Below are 13,677 nucleotides of genomic sequence, written 5' to 3'. Positions count from 1 at the left end.
AACAGTCCCATGTTGCTGGTTTTCAGGAATGCAGTTCAAATTCAACAGCATGCATAGTCATCAGATTCTCCCCCCCCCCCCCAACCCCCACCATTAATAAAGTCCTTGTCCCCAAGGATACAACCTGGAAATTACATCTGCACCATCTCCACTGGTTCCCACATGGCATCTGAGGGAGGTAATTCTTGCCACAAAAGTAGCACTTCTTAATCATTTTCCTCACTGCGTGGGCCCAATGCTGCTATCATTTTCCAAAATAGGTAATTGAGGTTGAATAATCTCTTTAATCCCCATTTTTGGTTTAGGTTGAGAGACATGGGAAACAGGATGAAGTCTAGACCTAGCAGGTAAATCCAACGCACATGCCACTGCACCAATACGTCTCAAGATCTGGAACAAACCATAGAACCTTGGTGAAAGCTTCATTTTCTGATGCAATGGTACAGCTAAAGCCTTAAGTAAACCCAATCATCTACAGCAAATGCTTGTTCTGTGTTTGGCATCACAGACCCTCTTTCATGCATTCGTGGGACATTTAGTTCTCTCCTGAAGCTCCATAATATTTTGATCTCAATCAATTAACCCTGCTCAACAGTTAACAGTTGCTACTTTGGCCATACTGGCAACAGAAGTCAAAAGAGGAGGAGGTGCTTTTCCACACACGACCTCAAATGGACTCCATTTAATAGCTGAGTACCTACTAGTATTATAACAATACTCTGCCCATGAAAGCCATTTGGTCCACTCTTCAAGTTGAGAACTTGCACACCAGTGGAGGTACATCTCAATGGTACGGTTCACCACCTCACTCTGACCATCTGTTTGTGGGTGATATGCTAAGCTAAAACTGAATTTTGTTCCATTCAAGTTGAACAACTCTTGCCAGAAATACTAGTGGAGGCTGGATCACAATCACAAACTATGCATCATAGCATTCCATGGAGGCAACATGTCTAGTCAAAGAAGGTTTGGGCGACACTTACAGCAACGTAAGGGTAGGGAAATGGCAAAAAAATGAGCATATTTAGAGAGTCTATCAACCACAGCCAGTATAGTCGTTTTTTCTGAACTCCAAATGAGGTTTCAATTTAATGGCAAGGAAATTCAACTCCAAGGAATGACTGTGTCTAACAAACAGTTCATGGATGGTGTTGAGTTGCAAAGAATCATCAAAAGCTGGCCAGAGGGCCTCATTCATGGTACAAAATTCGATCGAAACCAAGGATCAAGGTTTCAATTTCAAGGTTGGTTTTGACCAGGCCAAAAACCAAAATCTCAAGGTTTTGGTTTCAAGCAAGGTTTTGAACTTAGGTTTCAAGGCTCATATGGCCTCCATTTCATTTGATTTCTACACAATGGAACTGTTAGTTGGCCAAAAAAACCATAAAAGTTATCATTCAAGTATACTAACAAATGACTGGTTCCGAGAAGTACAAACAGTATAGCATACAAGCATAGCATCATTAGCATACATAAATTGTTTGATAGAATGGCTACATATATAACAAGTCAACAAAATACAATGACCAACTAGATCAAATGAGGACTCATGCAAGGCATGAAATAAAAATATAAATAAACAAATAAATAAAGGGAAGTTTGGAACTGTTGGGTATGGCTCATGCTTCACATTCTATCACTAACAGACACATGGGTCCCAGAGGGCCACCCCAGCGGGGCTGTGGAGGCAGCTCCCTCGGGCTTGTAGAGCCTTATATCACTTTGGGCCTCAGAGTTCCCTTTGCAGTTAGGGCTTGGGCCCATGAATAATTGTTGTAGCTTAAGAGGTGTTTGAAGGCAAATGAGGAGCAAAAGAACTGTTTGAAGGTAAATGAATTGCGAAAATTAGGTGAAAATGAGGTAGAAATAACCAAATACAAGAAAAATTAGAAAATATAGGTCAAAACTTAAGCTACAAAACCAAGGCAGAAAGGAAACCTACAATATTTCGCAAGTTTCAACCGAGATAGAGGATTTTATAAGGAATAATCCACCGAAATTGGTCAAAACAAGAGACTAGTTTCGATCATAATTTTGGTTTGCTTCAACTGAAACATTGTAACAAAACGAAATATCACAGGTTTCATGTCGATTTTGAAAACTATAGATATTTTGGTCAAAATTTTGACCATCTCAATAAACGGTGAATTATTTGGTCCACATAATCACAAAAGGAGTAGTTGCAGATCCAGGAACAATAATGGCAATTATGGATCAGCCAACACCCACCACACCCAAAGCATTGCATGGATTCCTTGGATTGACAAATTACTACAAGAAATTTATCAAGGACTACAGCAAGATATAGCAAGATCGCTCACTAAATTGTTGAAAAAGGACTCGTTTGGGTGGAACCAATTAGCAGAGATGTCAACAACTTGAAGGTCACATTAACCCTGGACCCTCTGCCGGCAAATCCCTGATTTCTCTAAAGATTATATTGCAGAGTACGACACATAGGAATAGGGAATTGGAGCTGTTTTACTTCAAGAGCGACCCATTGCTTTCTAAAGCCATGCTCTTCAAGGTATAAATCTCTTACTTTCTACTTGTGAGAAAGAAACATTGGCTCTTGTTCTCCTAGTCTGTGATTCTACTCAATAGGAAAATCCATTGGTTTGCAACCCATGCGCCTGTCTCTTTTAGCAAATCAAGGACAAGCTTCCTTTGACATATTCTCATTCCCTTTATAGACATACATGGAAGAGGCGTTTAAATAGCTGTATAATGGAGATGACTCCTTATTTGGACTAAAATAGAAATAAGAGAATCATATTCCTTGCTACCAGACCAACCTGTTAAGGAATCCTAAATTAAGTAAAATTTCTAATTATCCCATGTATTGAACTTCTATTCTGTTTACAAAACTTTAAAAGGAAAAAGACCTTAATATAACTTAATGGAACAATTAATAACCCATTTGACCCATTTTAATTGATTTAACTTTTAAATAACTATATACCTCAGGTTTATTTAGGTCACAGTGTCTTGGCCCTCTTTCTCTGGGCTTCATTAGGGATGTGACTACACTATGCAATGGGAGCCTTGACGATGCCCTGTAACATAGCTGTCTTTCCCTACTCCAGAGAGAAAGCTTCACCAGATGCGCCCAAGCTATGTAATTGATATTATCAAACTTCACCAAAGCAATTTGAGCATTGGGGTTGCTAACATTTGAATAGCAGTTTTGATCAATCAACCCTTCCAGGCATGAAGAAACAAGCTACTGGCAGTAGAGTGAATACCCAAATTTAAATGGGAGTGAATCTCAGCCCAAATGGATTCTAAAGAGGCCTTCCAAACACTGTTAGACACAATCAATAGTCAAACAAGGCAGGTATCTGGGACAACTCAACTGCCTTTTGAAGCAAAGCTTCATTAGACAAGTACTGAAAAGCTCTAACAACCATAAGGTATGACTATCAACCAAACAGGGGGGAAAAGAATCATTTCTCTGACAAAAACAGGGTGGTAGAAACTGTCAACTAAGGGTAAAAATAAGTTGGGAACACCAACTCATAAGAGCACGGTGCAAGACATTGGAGGGCCAAGGATCCACTGGAGTCAAACTTCAGTGTAAGGTTGTCAAAAGTAGCCAACTGAAGGAGAAGAGAGAAAAAATACAACAGGTATCTGACAGAAACTGGTCGTCGCCAGGTTTAGCAGAACAGGCAACAAAGCCCATTTCCTCAACAGCGTGTTCTTTGTTCCCTTTATGGTCTCTATTAAAGCTCTTTGAATAATTCAGACATAAAACATAACAAAACCTTTCTTAAAAACTCTAGGAAACTTAGGGTTCCAAAGAGAGAGATGAATAGAAGCTAGCATGACTCTCAAACCAAAAATTTGTGCTCTGTACCAAGTAATGGAGGATGAGGATTTTAAGTGACTGGGGGGTAAATAGAGTATGGGAAATTCTGTGTTGTGTGTCCCTCCACAACATATTCACATAGATTGATCACTTAACAGGAAAGAGGGATAACATCCTTGCCCCCCATATGCTAGTATAAGATAGCGAAGGGGGGTAAAAGATAAACAAGAAAAACACAACCACCAAGTCATAATATAAGAGGCGTGTGCTAAGATACCCTCATAAATTCTAACAAATTAACAGGGTATAAACCTTGCAAAGGGGACAAGTTTCAGCACCTAAGTCCTCCTCTATAACGAGATCAGAATTGAAGTTATGGTCTGGTCCCTTAGCTAGCCGCAGGACCTGTTTGCAGATAGCATTAATATCCAATAAAGGAAATCTTCACACCTATGTGGGTAAATTTCAAGCATCGTCGGGATGAAGGACTTTGTGAGTGAAATTTCAGATTACAAGAGTTTCAATCGAGTGCACTTGAAAGTTGAAACCAGGAGTCTGTTCTGTCAAGAGGTTAGAGACAACCCAGTTACCTTACTTATAGAGGTCTCCTCCACCCCCATATAACCGGATAACCATGTCTTAATAGGAGCAGTACCATCTGACTCCATTCACTGTTTTAATCACCAGAAATGCCCTCAACTTCAGTATTTATTCCCCATTGAGTCCCCAACTCTTTGTTCCTCTCCTCCCTAGAAGAGATTCTGAACTTTAACTTAACTAAAAAATTGTCATTACTTTCTTTTTTTTTTTTTTTTTTTTTTTTTTTTTTTTTGAGCCATTTTACCACTCAAGTGGTTCCAGTTAGCAACCTAAAACTAGGTTTTTTGCATCCAATGTCAAGTTCATATCCATTTCTTCAGTCAAGTGTTAAAAAACCAAGTATGTCGCTTCAAGTTTCACATAAATCCTAAACCAACCAGTATGTCGGTCTGTTGAACATTTAACCCTCCCCACTACTGTTCCTGAGTACCAGGACAGGCAATCTGATTGGCTGGTCCAGAGTCAAATCATTGATTGAAAGAAACAGAGAATAATTCTCTTCACCATGGAAGGTGGAGGAATTTAGCTAAACTATAACTGAATTAAATTGCTAAACACAATTATTTGAATAAGAAACTTCAAACTAATTTCTTCAGATGGCTAACGACAGTAGTTCAAGGAAAGAGCTTAAATTTAAAACTATATTTAAAGGAGTTAAATGATTATTCAAAAGAAATAGCAATCTGATGCTTGCTGAAACATAATAAGAGAAGCTAATGAGAAATATCACTGCAGTACCTTCCCCATGAATGGATCAATCAAATCAAAGCGCTTGCACAGTACGGGTGAAGGACGCCACTGAAATTCTTCCCGCTTGGGGTAAATTTTCTTTGCCATCAGCTCCTCTTCAACCACAGGAATTTTGGGTTGCTGTATGTACACATCGTTGTAAATAACTTTGAAGCATAATCCTCAAACCCTTTAAATCTTCGGAATGCATACACCGGTAAAGTTTCCACCTACCTCCATTCCTCTTGGTACAAACTGCAGCCCCGTAGCTGATGAGAGGTCAAACACCTGCTGCCTAGAAGAAAATTTTGTTTCTTTATTCCATCCTGCCTTCTCCAGAGTCTCAGTTGCAGCCTCAAAGTCCAATCTCTCACGAGCACGATCGGATTCTGACATACTATTAGATCCTCCCGAATCAAAAGTACGAAGGCCACCTTGATACTTTTCCTTGAGGAACCGTTCAAATCTTTCTTGCTTTGCAGGATCATCTCTGAAAGGTTTAGCAGATTCTGGAATGTCGTTCTGTTACAAAATAAAATTCACCTAACTTCAGATTTTTAATTTTCTAGAAAAAATTAACTAAAGCATGAGAAAATATCACACCAGAAAGAGGATATTCCGCCTAACAAGAAGGTCAAAAACATCTGAAAAACTGGCAATGAGGATTTACATCCGGATATAAACAAAATGTGCCACTTACAAGCGAAGCAGGTTTCATAAATGTATCAGAAAGATGGAACTGGAGATGAACATCCGCAGAAGAACTGGTAGAGCTGGAATCCTTGGAGCTCCTTTCTAGGGGCTTTTCTCCAAGAATTTTACCACGTACTTCAGCAGTCATCTTTTGCACATTTGGCATTGATCTCAAGTTCACTTGTTGCTTTCTCTCATCTTCACGCTTCTGCTGTTCCTCCCACAGCTTTCTTGCATAGTAATCATGCCCATTTCCTCCAGTGAGGAAGCGAAACAATAGATTTGTTTTATTCTTTTCTTTGGAGATATCTTCAAATAATTTACCACAGCGAGCAACCAAAGTTGCAAATCCTTCAATCAGTATCCTCATATTATTATCCTCTGGCGGAGGGACCTCTGGAGGAGCAAGGTCAGCAGAGTTGTATCCAGTCTCAAGCGAAGCAGGAAACTTGTGATGAGGTTCAAAGTCCTTTGGAATAGATGGAGGATCAAATCTGGACAACAAATTTGTAAAATAATAGTGAGAACAAGATTAGGAAAAACAAACTAAAAGTATCATGATATAAGAAGATATGTTTTTCAAACAATAATAAGTTTAGTCATCAGTCTCAAACTTTGGAACTAGCAAAACAGATTAACCAGTACTTTCTGTATGTTACGTGTAATGCAGCTAACTTTTGGGAAGGAAAGAATAGCTTCCATTGTGGAACTTAACAGGAAGTTAGAAAATATTCAACTTAAACTCGTCAGAAATGCTCTACTCTACCACCACCTTTCTATCTTGTGGTCGGAAGCAGATGCAACTTTAAAGCCAGGCAGAACACCCTGTTCATTTGTCCCCAGCCTTTTCTTATTGTCTGGTATCATTTGTGCAGGCTCTTCAACATCTTGAACATAAGTCTCTTCAAAATCAAAACCTGAAGAACAAGTAGTCTTAAGAGGGGAATACAATATCGTAAACTGAAACTCAGCGGAAAGTACTCAGCAAATATGTTGCAGTATCCAATAAATAACTGGAAGAAAAAAAATCCAACTGGGGACAGCATCATACTTTTATAAAGGCAACATTCTGAACATACAAGTTCTAGACGTCCTTTTCATAAAAACGGGAACTTTTACTCTCATTTTCTTTTTGGTGCATTACTGTTAAAATGTAATACAATGTTTGACCATTCCTTTACCAAGAGAGGATAAATTTTAGCATTTTCTATTGAAAAATATCAGAGAATAAATACTAAGTTCAGGGTATCCGTTATGGATAAATCATGCATGCACATGCATATGCAAACAGAAGAAGGAAACTGAAAGACTACCACTAATGAAGCGACTCATTTTGCCTGAATTCCATACAAGTCAAAACCATGGAACAAATTTCCACAGAAACGGTCAAAATTTAAACCGAAATATTAGCATTTTTCAAAATCGAAATGAAACTTGCAAGATTTCATTTTGTTACAATGTTTCATGCAAGACCAAAATTTCAACCAAATCGAAACTTGTTTCAACCAGTTTCAGTCGATTATTCCTTATAAAATCCTCCATCTCAGTCAAAACCTAAAAAATATCATAGGTTTCGACCTTTCTGCCCTGGTTTTGCAGCTAAGGTTTCTACCTATCTCTGCTCATTTCTCTTGTTTTTTGTGATTTTTATCCCCATTCACCCTATATCCACAACTCCTTTGCCTTCAAACAGCTCTTTTTCTCCTCCTTTACCTTCACACGTCTCTTAAGCCATAACAGTTATTCATGGGCCCAAGCCCAAACTACAAAGGAAATTCCAAGGCCCAAAGTGATATAAGGCCTCTCCAAGCACAAAATGTGAAGCATCAACCATACCAACAGTTCCAGACTTCCCGTTATTTATTTTTGACTTGTCATGCCTTAAATGAGCCATCACTTGATCTAGTTGGTCATTGTGTTTTGTTTACTAGTTGTACATGTAGCCATTCTATCAAACAATTCACGTATGCTGATAATTCTATGCTTGTACGCTACCATGCAATGAAATTTGTGCTTCTCAGAACTAGTCATTTAGTATACTTGAATGATAATTTTTCAGTGGTTTTTTGGGCAAATTATCAGTTCCATTGTGTTTGTTTATGTTTTAAATAGGAAGGAGGCACAAAATCAAATGAAATGGAGGCCATATAAGCCCCGGAACCTAGGTCAAAACTTTCCTTGAAAAATACCAAGTTTTGACCAAAATTTCAATTGAAACCTCAAGATTTTGGTTATTGGCTAGGTTGAAACCGGCCTCGAAACTAAGACCCTGATCCTTGAAAACCCATCATATCACTTGAAAAAGCATCTCATAAAGCCTCATAAGCTTACTCAACATACCCCACAAAACCCAGTTGTTAAGTTCCCAACTAGACCAATTTCAAGCTACCAACCAAACCAGAAATACAAAAGAATACTCCTCATATTTTCACCAGTTATCTTACTGCATTTCAAGTTCTACATGTAGTAATGTGTGTAAATATGTAAGTGCATAAATATTTGCATGCACTTATATAAGAACATATAATGCTCTATTTCTCTAGTCTACTAAACGAGCATATACTTCAAATAGTTGTGATTCGGACAATTACACCAATGACCAAGGCACCAATTTTCAAGCGTATATGGAGAATTTCGATGTCCGAAGTAAAAGAAGCTTTAATGATGATGAAAATAGGCAAGACACTATGTCTTGATGAAATCCCAATAGAAGTATAGAAGAGCTTAGGAACCTACGGGCTCACTTGGTTGACTAAGTAGTTTAATAACATCATGAGCACAAGGAAAATACCAGATGAATGGAGGAGAAGCATCGTAATTCCAATTTAGAAAAGTAAAGAAGATATTCATAGTTGTAATAACTACAAAAGCATTAAACTAATGAACCATACTATGAAATTATAGGAGAAAGTAATAGAAACCCATTTAAGATAATTAACTACACTTACGGAGAACCAATTTGGCTTCATGCTGAAAGATCCACAACGGAAGCTAATACCTTATTAAGAGAATTAGGCACCATTTGTTTGGGGTGGGAAAAAGTTTGAAAAGGCAAACTTTTATATGAAATCCCAAAGTATGGCTTGTTTGGTTCAATAAGGTAAGAAAGTGAGCAAATAAGCTTTCTTAAATTGAGGAAGCTTGTCTGCTGATATGGCACATTACTTTTCCCATCTCCCTTTTCAAAATCCCACTAAATAGGTGGGACTATGTGGAAAAGTGTGGTATACAACAAAAGTGGGACCCATATTTGAAATTCTTCCATAAAATCCTTTTTTTCCCTTCTTATTCCGTCACCCCACTACATATGGGTCCCACATGTTTATTTTTCCCACCCCACTTCTGCAAACAATGGTGCCTTATGAAAAGGTATAGAGAATGTAGGAAAGACCTTCATATGGTACTTACTGACCTAGAAAAAACTTATGATAGAGTTCCTAAAGTGTCAATTTGGCAAGTACTGGAGAAAAGAAGAGTTGTAAGTAAATATGCGGACATAGTTAAGGATACATATAATGGTTTAGTAAAAAGTGGGAGAACAGTGGGAGAACAAAGTAATGAATTCCTAATTAAAATTGGGCTACATCAAGAATCAGCTTTAAGCTCATATTTATTTGCACTAATAATGGATGAATTAACCAAATTCATTCAAGACAAGATTTCTTGGTGTATGCTTCTTGCTAATGATATTATGTTGATAGATAAAAATCGAGTAGGGATTAATAACAAGTTAGAATCACGATGAACAGCTTTGGAATCAATAGGATTTAAACTAAGAACAAAGAATATAGTTTGTAACTTTGGTCTTAATCGGGTGGACGATGAAGTGGTGAAACTTGATAAGGAAGATTCATCGAAGCTATTGTTTTAGGAACCTTGCTTCAATCATAAATAAATAAAAAAGGTGACATAGAGGATGATGTTTTTCAAAGAATTAAAATAAGGTGGATGAAGTGGAGATATGCATCCGGGGTCTTGTGTGACTGACATATTCCTTTAAAGCTCAAAGGAAAATTCTATAAGACCGTTGTTTGACCAGCTATGATGTATGGTGCAAAGTGTTGGGTTATTAAAAAGAATCATATAGATAAACTCAATGTAGCAGAAATGAGGATGCTAAGATTGATGAGTGGCAAAACTAGGACGGATAAGACAAGGAATGATCATATCAAAGTTGGTATAGGAGTAGCACTAATAAGTGATAAGCTACGAGAAAATTGTTTAAGGTGGCACCGCCAAATTCAACAAAGGCCTGTAAATGCCCCTGTGCAGAGAAGTGATATAATCCAAATTGAAAAGACGTAAGACAACCTTAAGAGAAGCGGTGAGAAAGGGTATACATTTCTTAGACATTATATCTAGCATGGCCTCAAACAGACCTAACCGGAAGGAAAAAATCCATGTAGCCAACCCCATTAAGTTGGGACAAAGCTTGATGATGATGAATGCTCAACTTGATTACAATGAACTTACAAGCACTGAAAAATAAAAGAAGACTAAGAGTAATAAAGGGTTCATGTTTGGTAATGAAATATTGATGAGAGAAGTTGATGCAACACAAGGAAGAATTATTGTTCATGCACTACTGTTCACATGGTACTGCTCAGAATGACCTTGTGTGGACCTCGCTAAAGACAGAACATGTATACTAAAGATCTTATAGCAAGAATTATCTTTTAGTAGTTTCTTACAAGTAAATATGTGGACATAGTTAAAGATATGTACAATGGTTCAGTGGAGATGTAAGATGGTGAGGGGACAAGATGGTGAATTCCAATTATGGTTGAGCTACATCAAGGATCAGCTTTAAGCCCATAATTATTTTATACTTAAGAGTATGCTTTTTTTGAGATATCATTTTGGTAAATGAGATGCAAGAAGGGATTAATACCAAGTTATAATCATGGTGAGCAACTTTGGAATCAAAAGGCTTTAAATTATAAAGACGGAATATCTGGTGTATAACTTTGGTCATGATGAAACTAATTATGAAGTGGGGAGATTTGATGAGAAGGAGATTCCACAAAGCATTCATTTTAGGTACTTCGGTTCGATCATAAAATAAAAAAGGTGATATAGAGGATGATGTTTCCCAAATAATTAAAATAGGGTGGCTGAAGTAGACAACTGGGCTAGGGGTCTTGTGTGATCGACATATTCCTTTCAAGCTCAAAAGAAAATTCTATAGGATTATCGTACGACTAAGTAAGTTGTATGTGGCAGAGTGTTGGGCTGTTAAGAAACATCATATGGATAAATTCAAAATAACATAAATAAAGATGCTACGATGGATGAGTGACAAAAGTAAGAAGGATAAGGTAAGGAATGATCATATTAGAGCTAGTTTAGAAGTAGCTCCAATAAGTGATAAGCTACAAAAAAGTCGATTGAGGTGGCACGACCATATTCAACAAAGGCCTTTTAAGTGCCCATGTACAGAAAAGCGGTTTTATCCAAATTAAAGGAATTAGAAAAGCTATGGGCAGACCTAAGATAACTTTATGAGAAGTGGTGTTAAAGGATAACTTTAAGAGAAGTGGTGTTAAAGGATATACATATGTTAGGCCTTGTATCTAGTATGATCTCAAATGGAGCTGATTGGAAGGCAAGGATCCATGTAGCCGACCCCATTTAGTTGGGAAAAGGCTAATTGTTGTTGTTGTGTATTACCTTATTTTCTATTTTGGATGATTATGCAGGCCCTTATTACCGTGGCACATTGTGTTACTACAGATTTTCCCGGGCTCCCTGCTGCTATGTTGCTTTAGTCTCTTCTTGAACAGGCTCCTGCTCGATGAAAAGAGTATTAACTAAGGGGTTGTACGTAATGTTCCAAAAACCCGGTTTCCAGTGTTTTCTACGTTTTTGGGACAGAAACCGACCAAACCATGTATGGGTGTTCTCATCTATTCTTCTGTTTTTTTGGGTACAAACCGGCTGTTTGCCACACTTTTAAGCTTCATTGTTGAAGACCATCCAAATGGTATTTGGCACCAATAGAGACATTGCTACCAATTTGCTATGTGTGAAACAATGTCCAATTTTAATTATGAAAGGGCATTTACATTGTCATGCATACAAATCATAAAATGTCTTCATTTTCAGAACATGGTTGGATCTGAAAGTTGAATGCAGTGAGTGTATAAGAGTTTTGGTCAAAGAGACCTTAGCCCTTTAAACATGGCAATTGATCTAAGGTGTGTGATCATAGTGGTCAAGGTGGCACCTCACCATCCAGGTGCTTTGTTGACGCCTAGACACTTGGTCTCTTTGGACACCTAAGCCTTATTGGTGTTGCCTCAACTTTTTGCCCCTTAGACTGCCTTGACTGGCTTGGATGCCATGACAACTATATGTGTGATCTGATAGCCATTCTTCCTTGCTGGATCGGAGAAGCTCTGCTGACCTGGAAGAACAACTGAGGAGAAGAAAGCTCATGAGAACCAACAAGATTCTCCAATCAAATTTCTTTGGTGCTTGTGGGTAAGAATTTATATATGATTTCTCAAACCTCCATCAGAAACACTAGGTCTCACAACTGTGAACTATCACACAACCACCAACAATAACACATTTCATACTCTGTTTTTGTTCAGAAATAATTCTGAAGTACATTTTCTTGATTCTTCAAACATGGTTATGGAGATTCAGTGTAACTTCATCTAGAAGGCTCAAAGTCTTATTTTAGTCATCGGACTTCACCCAACAATTCAAAAGATCATAGGTGTCATTTCCAGCTGAAATGAAGGTGAGAATCATTCTCATGGTCTTCTCTATAGAGCAGTTCTCTAACTTCCTAGATTAGGTTGTTCCTAGCCATTTTCGATATGATCTCACTTTTCAATGAGGCACTGATTTCAACTCATGTTTTAGCTGAGAAAACCAGCAATCTTCCATTGTTCAGACAGTCTGGATTAGCCAAAGCATCAGTCCATGTGAGCAAAGTCTCACACTCACAACTCAAAAGATGCAGATCTAAACAGAAACTTTGGTGCCTACTTGATCTCATGATCAAACTTCGTAAAGCTAATGACCATGTGCACTCCAATCGGCAGTGTACAGCAGGTTTTTTCTCCTTAAATTGGCTGTAGTCCAACGCAGTGTAACTGAGAACTGATCTAAACCATGATAACCAAACATTAAGATTCCAGCCACCAAGGCACTCAAGGAGGCCGGAGGCAGACAATATTTACCTTGGTATCCATGCCTTGGTGGTTATATGTCAAGGATAACAGATATATAATCAATCACAACACAATCTGGATTTGGATAAATAAATTTCTTCCACTGTGTAAGAAACCATAGACAAATACAACCTTTTTACTTGGATGAAAGATATGGGAAACACAAATTATCATAACACTAACCAGAGGTATAGATATCTTCATCTTCCACACCAGGTTCTTCAAGTGCTCCAATGCCAAAACCAGGAGCCATTTTTCCTGCTGATGAATCTAACTTGTTAAGTTACTTCCCCATAACATCAAAACATACAAAATTCTCAAGAAAAAACCATGTAGACCATAGATGGGGGGATTAAGATTTTTTGTTTATAACATGTATAGGATATTCATTAGAACAAGGAATCATATACTCACACTTGGAAGCAGAGAGATGATCTTTCATTGAGGTATTCCTCCTACTTAAAGATTTCTTACTTCCAGATACGCGCAATCTTTTACTCTCTGCAAGTGCAGAAAATAATTAAGAGATTAAGTGAAGTTTCTTGCAGCAAATGGTATAAGCAACAAGCCAATGATCTCACCTCTGAATTCGGGAGCATGCTTGAAAGGATCATAACCCAAACCATGCATATCCTGTTTTGGGTCAAGTACAAAGACCTG

General features: G+C 37.8%; 1 protein-coding gene across 3 annotated transcripts in view; it reads right to left on the bottom strand.

Moving 5' to 3' along the window:
- Positions 1-13,677, bottom strand: part of TGH (SWAP (Suppressor-of-White-APricot)/surp domain-containing protein) — a 58,478-nt gene that overhangs the window by 20,751 nt on the left and 24,050 nt on the right. For all 3 annotated transcript variants that reach the window (XM_089157036.1, XM_089157035.1, XM_089157033.1), the window contains exons 9-15: positions 13,599-13,674; positions 13,432-13,518; positions 13,201-13,278; positions 6,606-6,750; positions 5,841-6,327; positions 5,375-5,662; positions 5,150-5,281 (exon numbers count right to left, since the gene is read on the bottom strand). In XM_089157036.1, the coding sequence (XP_089013162.1) occupies positions 5,150-5,281; positions 5,375-5,662; positions 5,841-6,327; positions 6,606-6,750; positions 13,201-13,278; positions 13,432-13,518; positions 13,599-13,674 (1,293 nt within the window). The remainder of the gene's footprint in view (positions 1-5,149; positions 5,282-5,374; positions 5,663-5,840; positions 6,328-6,605; positions 6,751-13,200; positions 13,279-13,431; positions 13,519-13,598; positions 13,675-13,677) is intronic.

This window comes from Hakea prostrata, chromosome 5 (genome assembly GCF_041222555.1).
Source record: "Hakea prostrata isolate BN-2017 chromosome 5, UWA_Hpros_2, whole genome shotgun sequence".
Lineage (NCBI taxonomy): Eukaryota > Viridiplantae > Streptophyta > Magnoliopsida > Proteales > Proteaceae > Hakea > Hakea prostrata.
The sequence above is the reverse complement of the archived record's forward strand: the minus strand, read 5'-3'. Positions and strand labels throughout refer to the sequence as shown.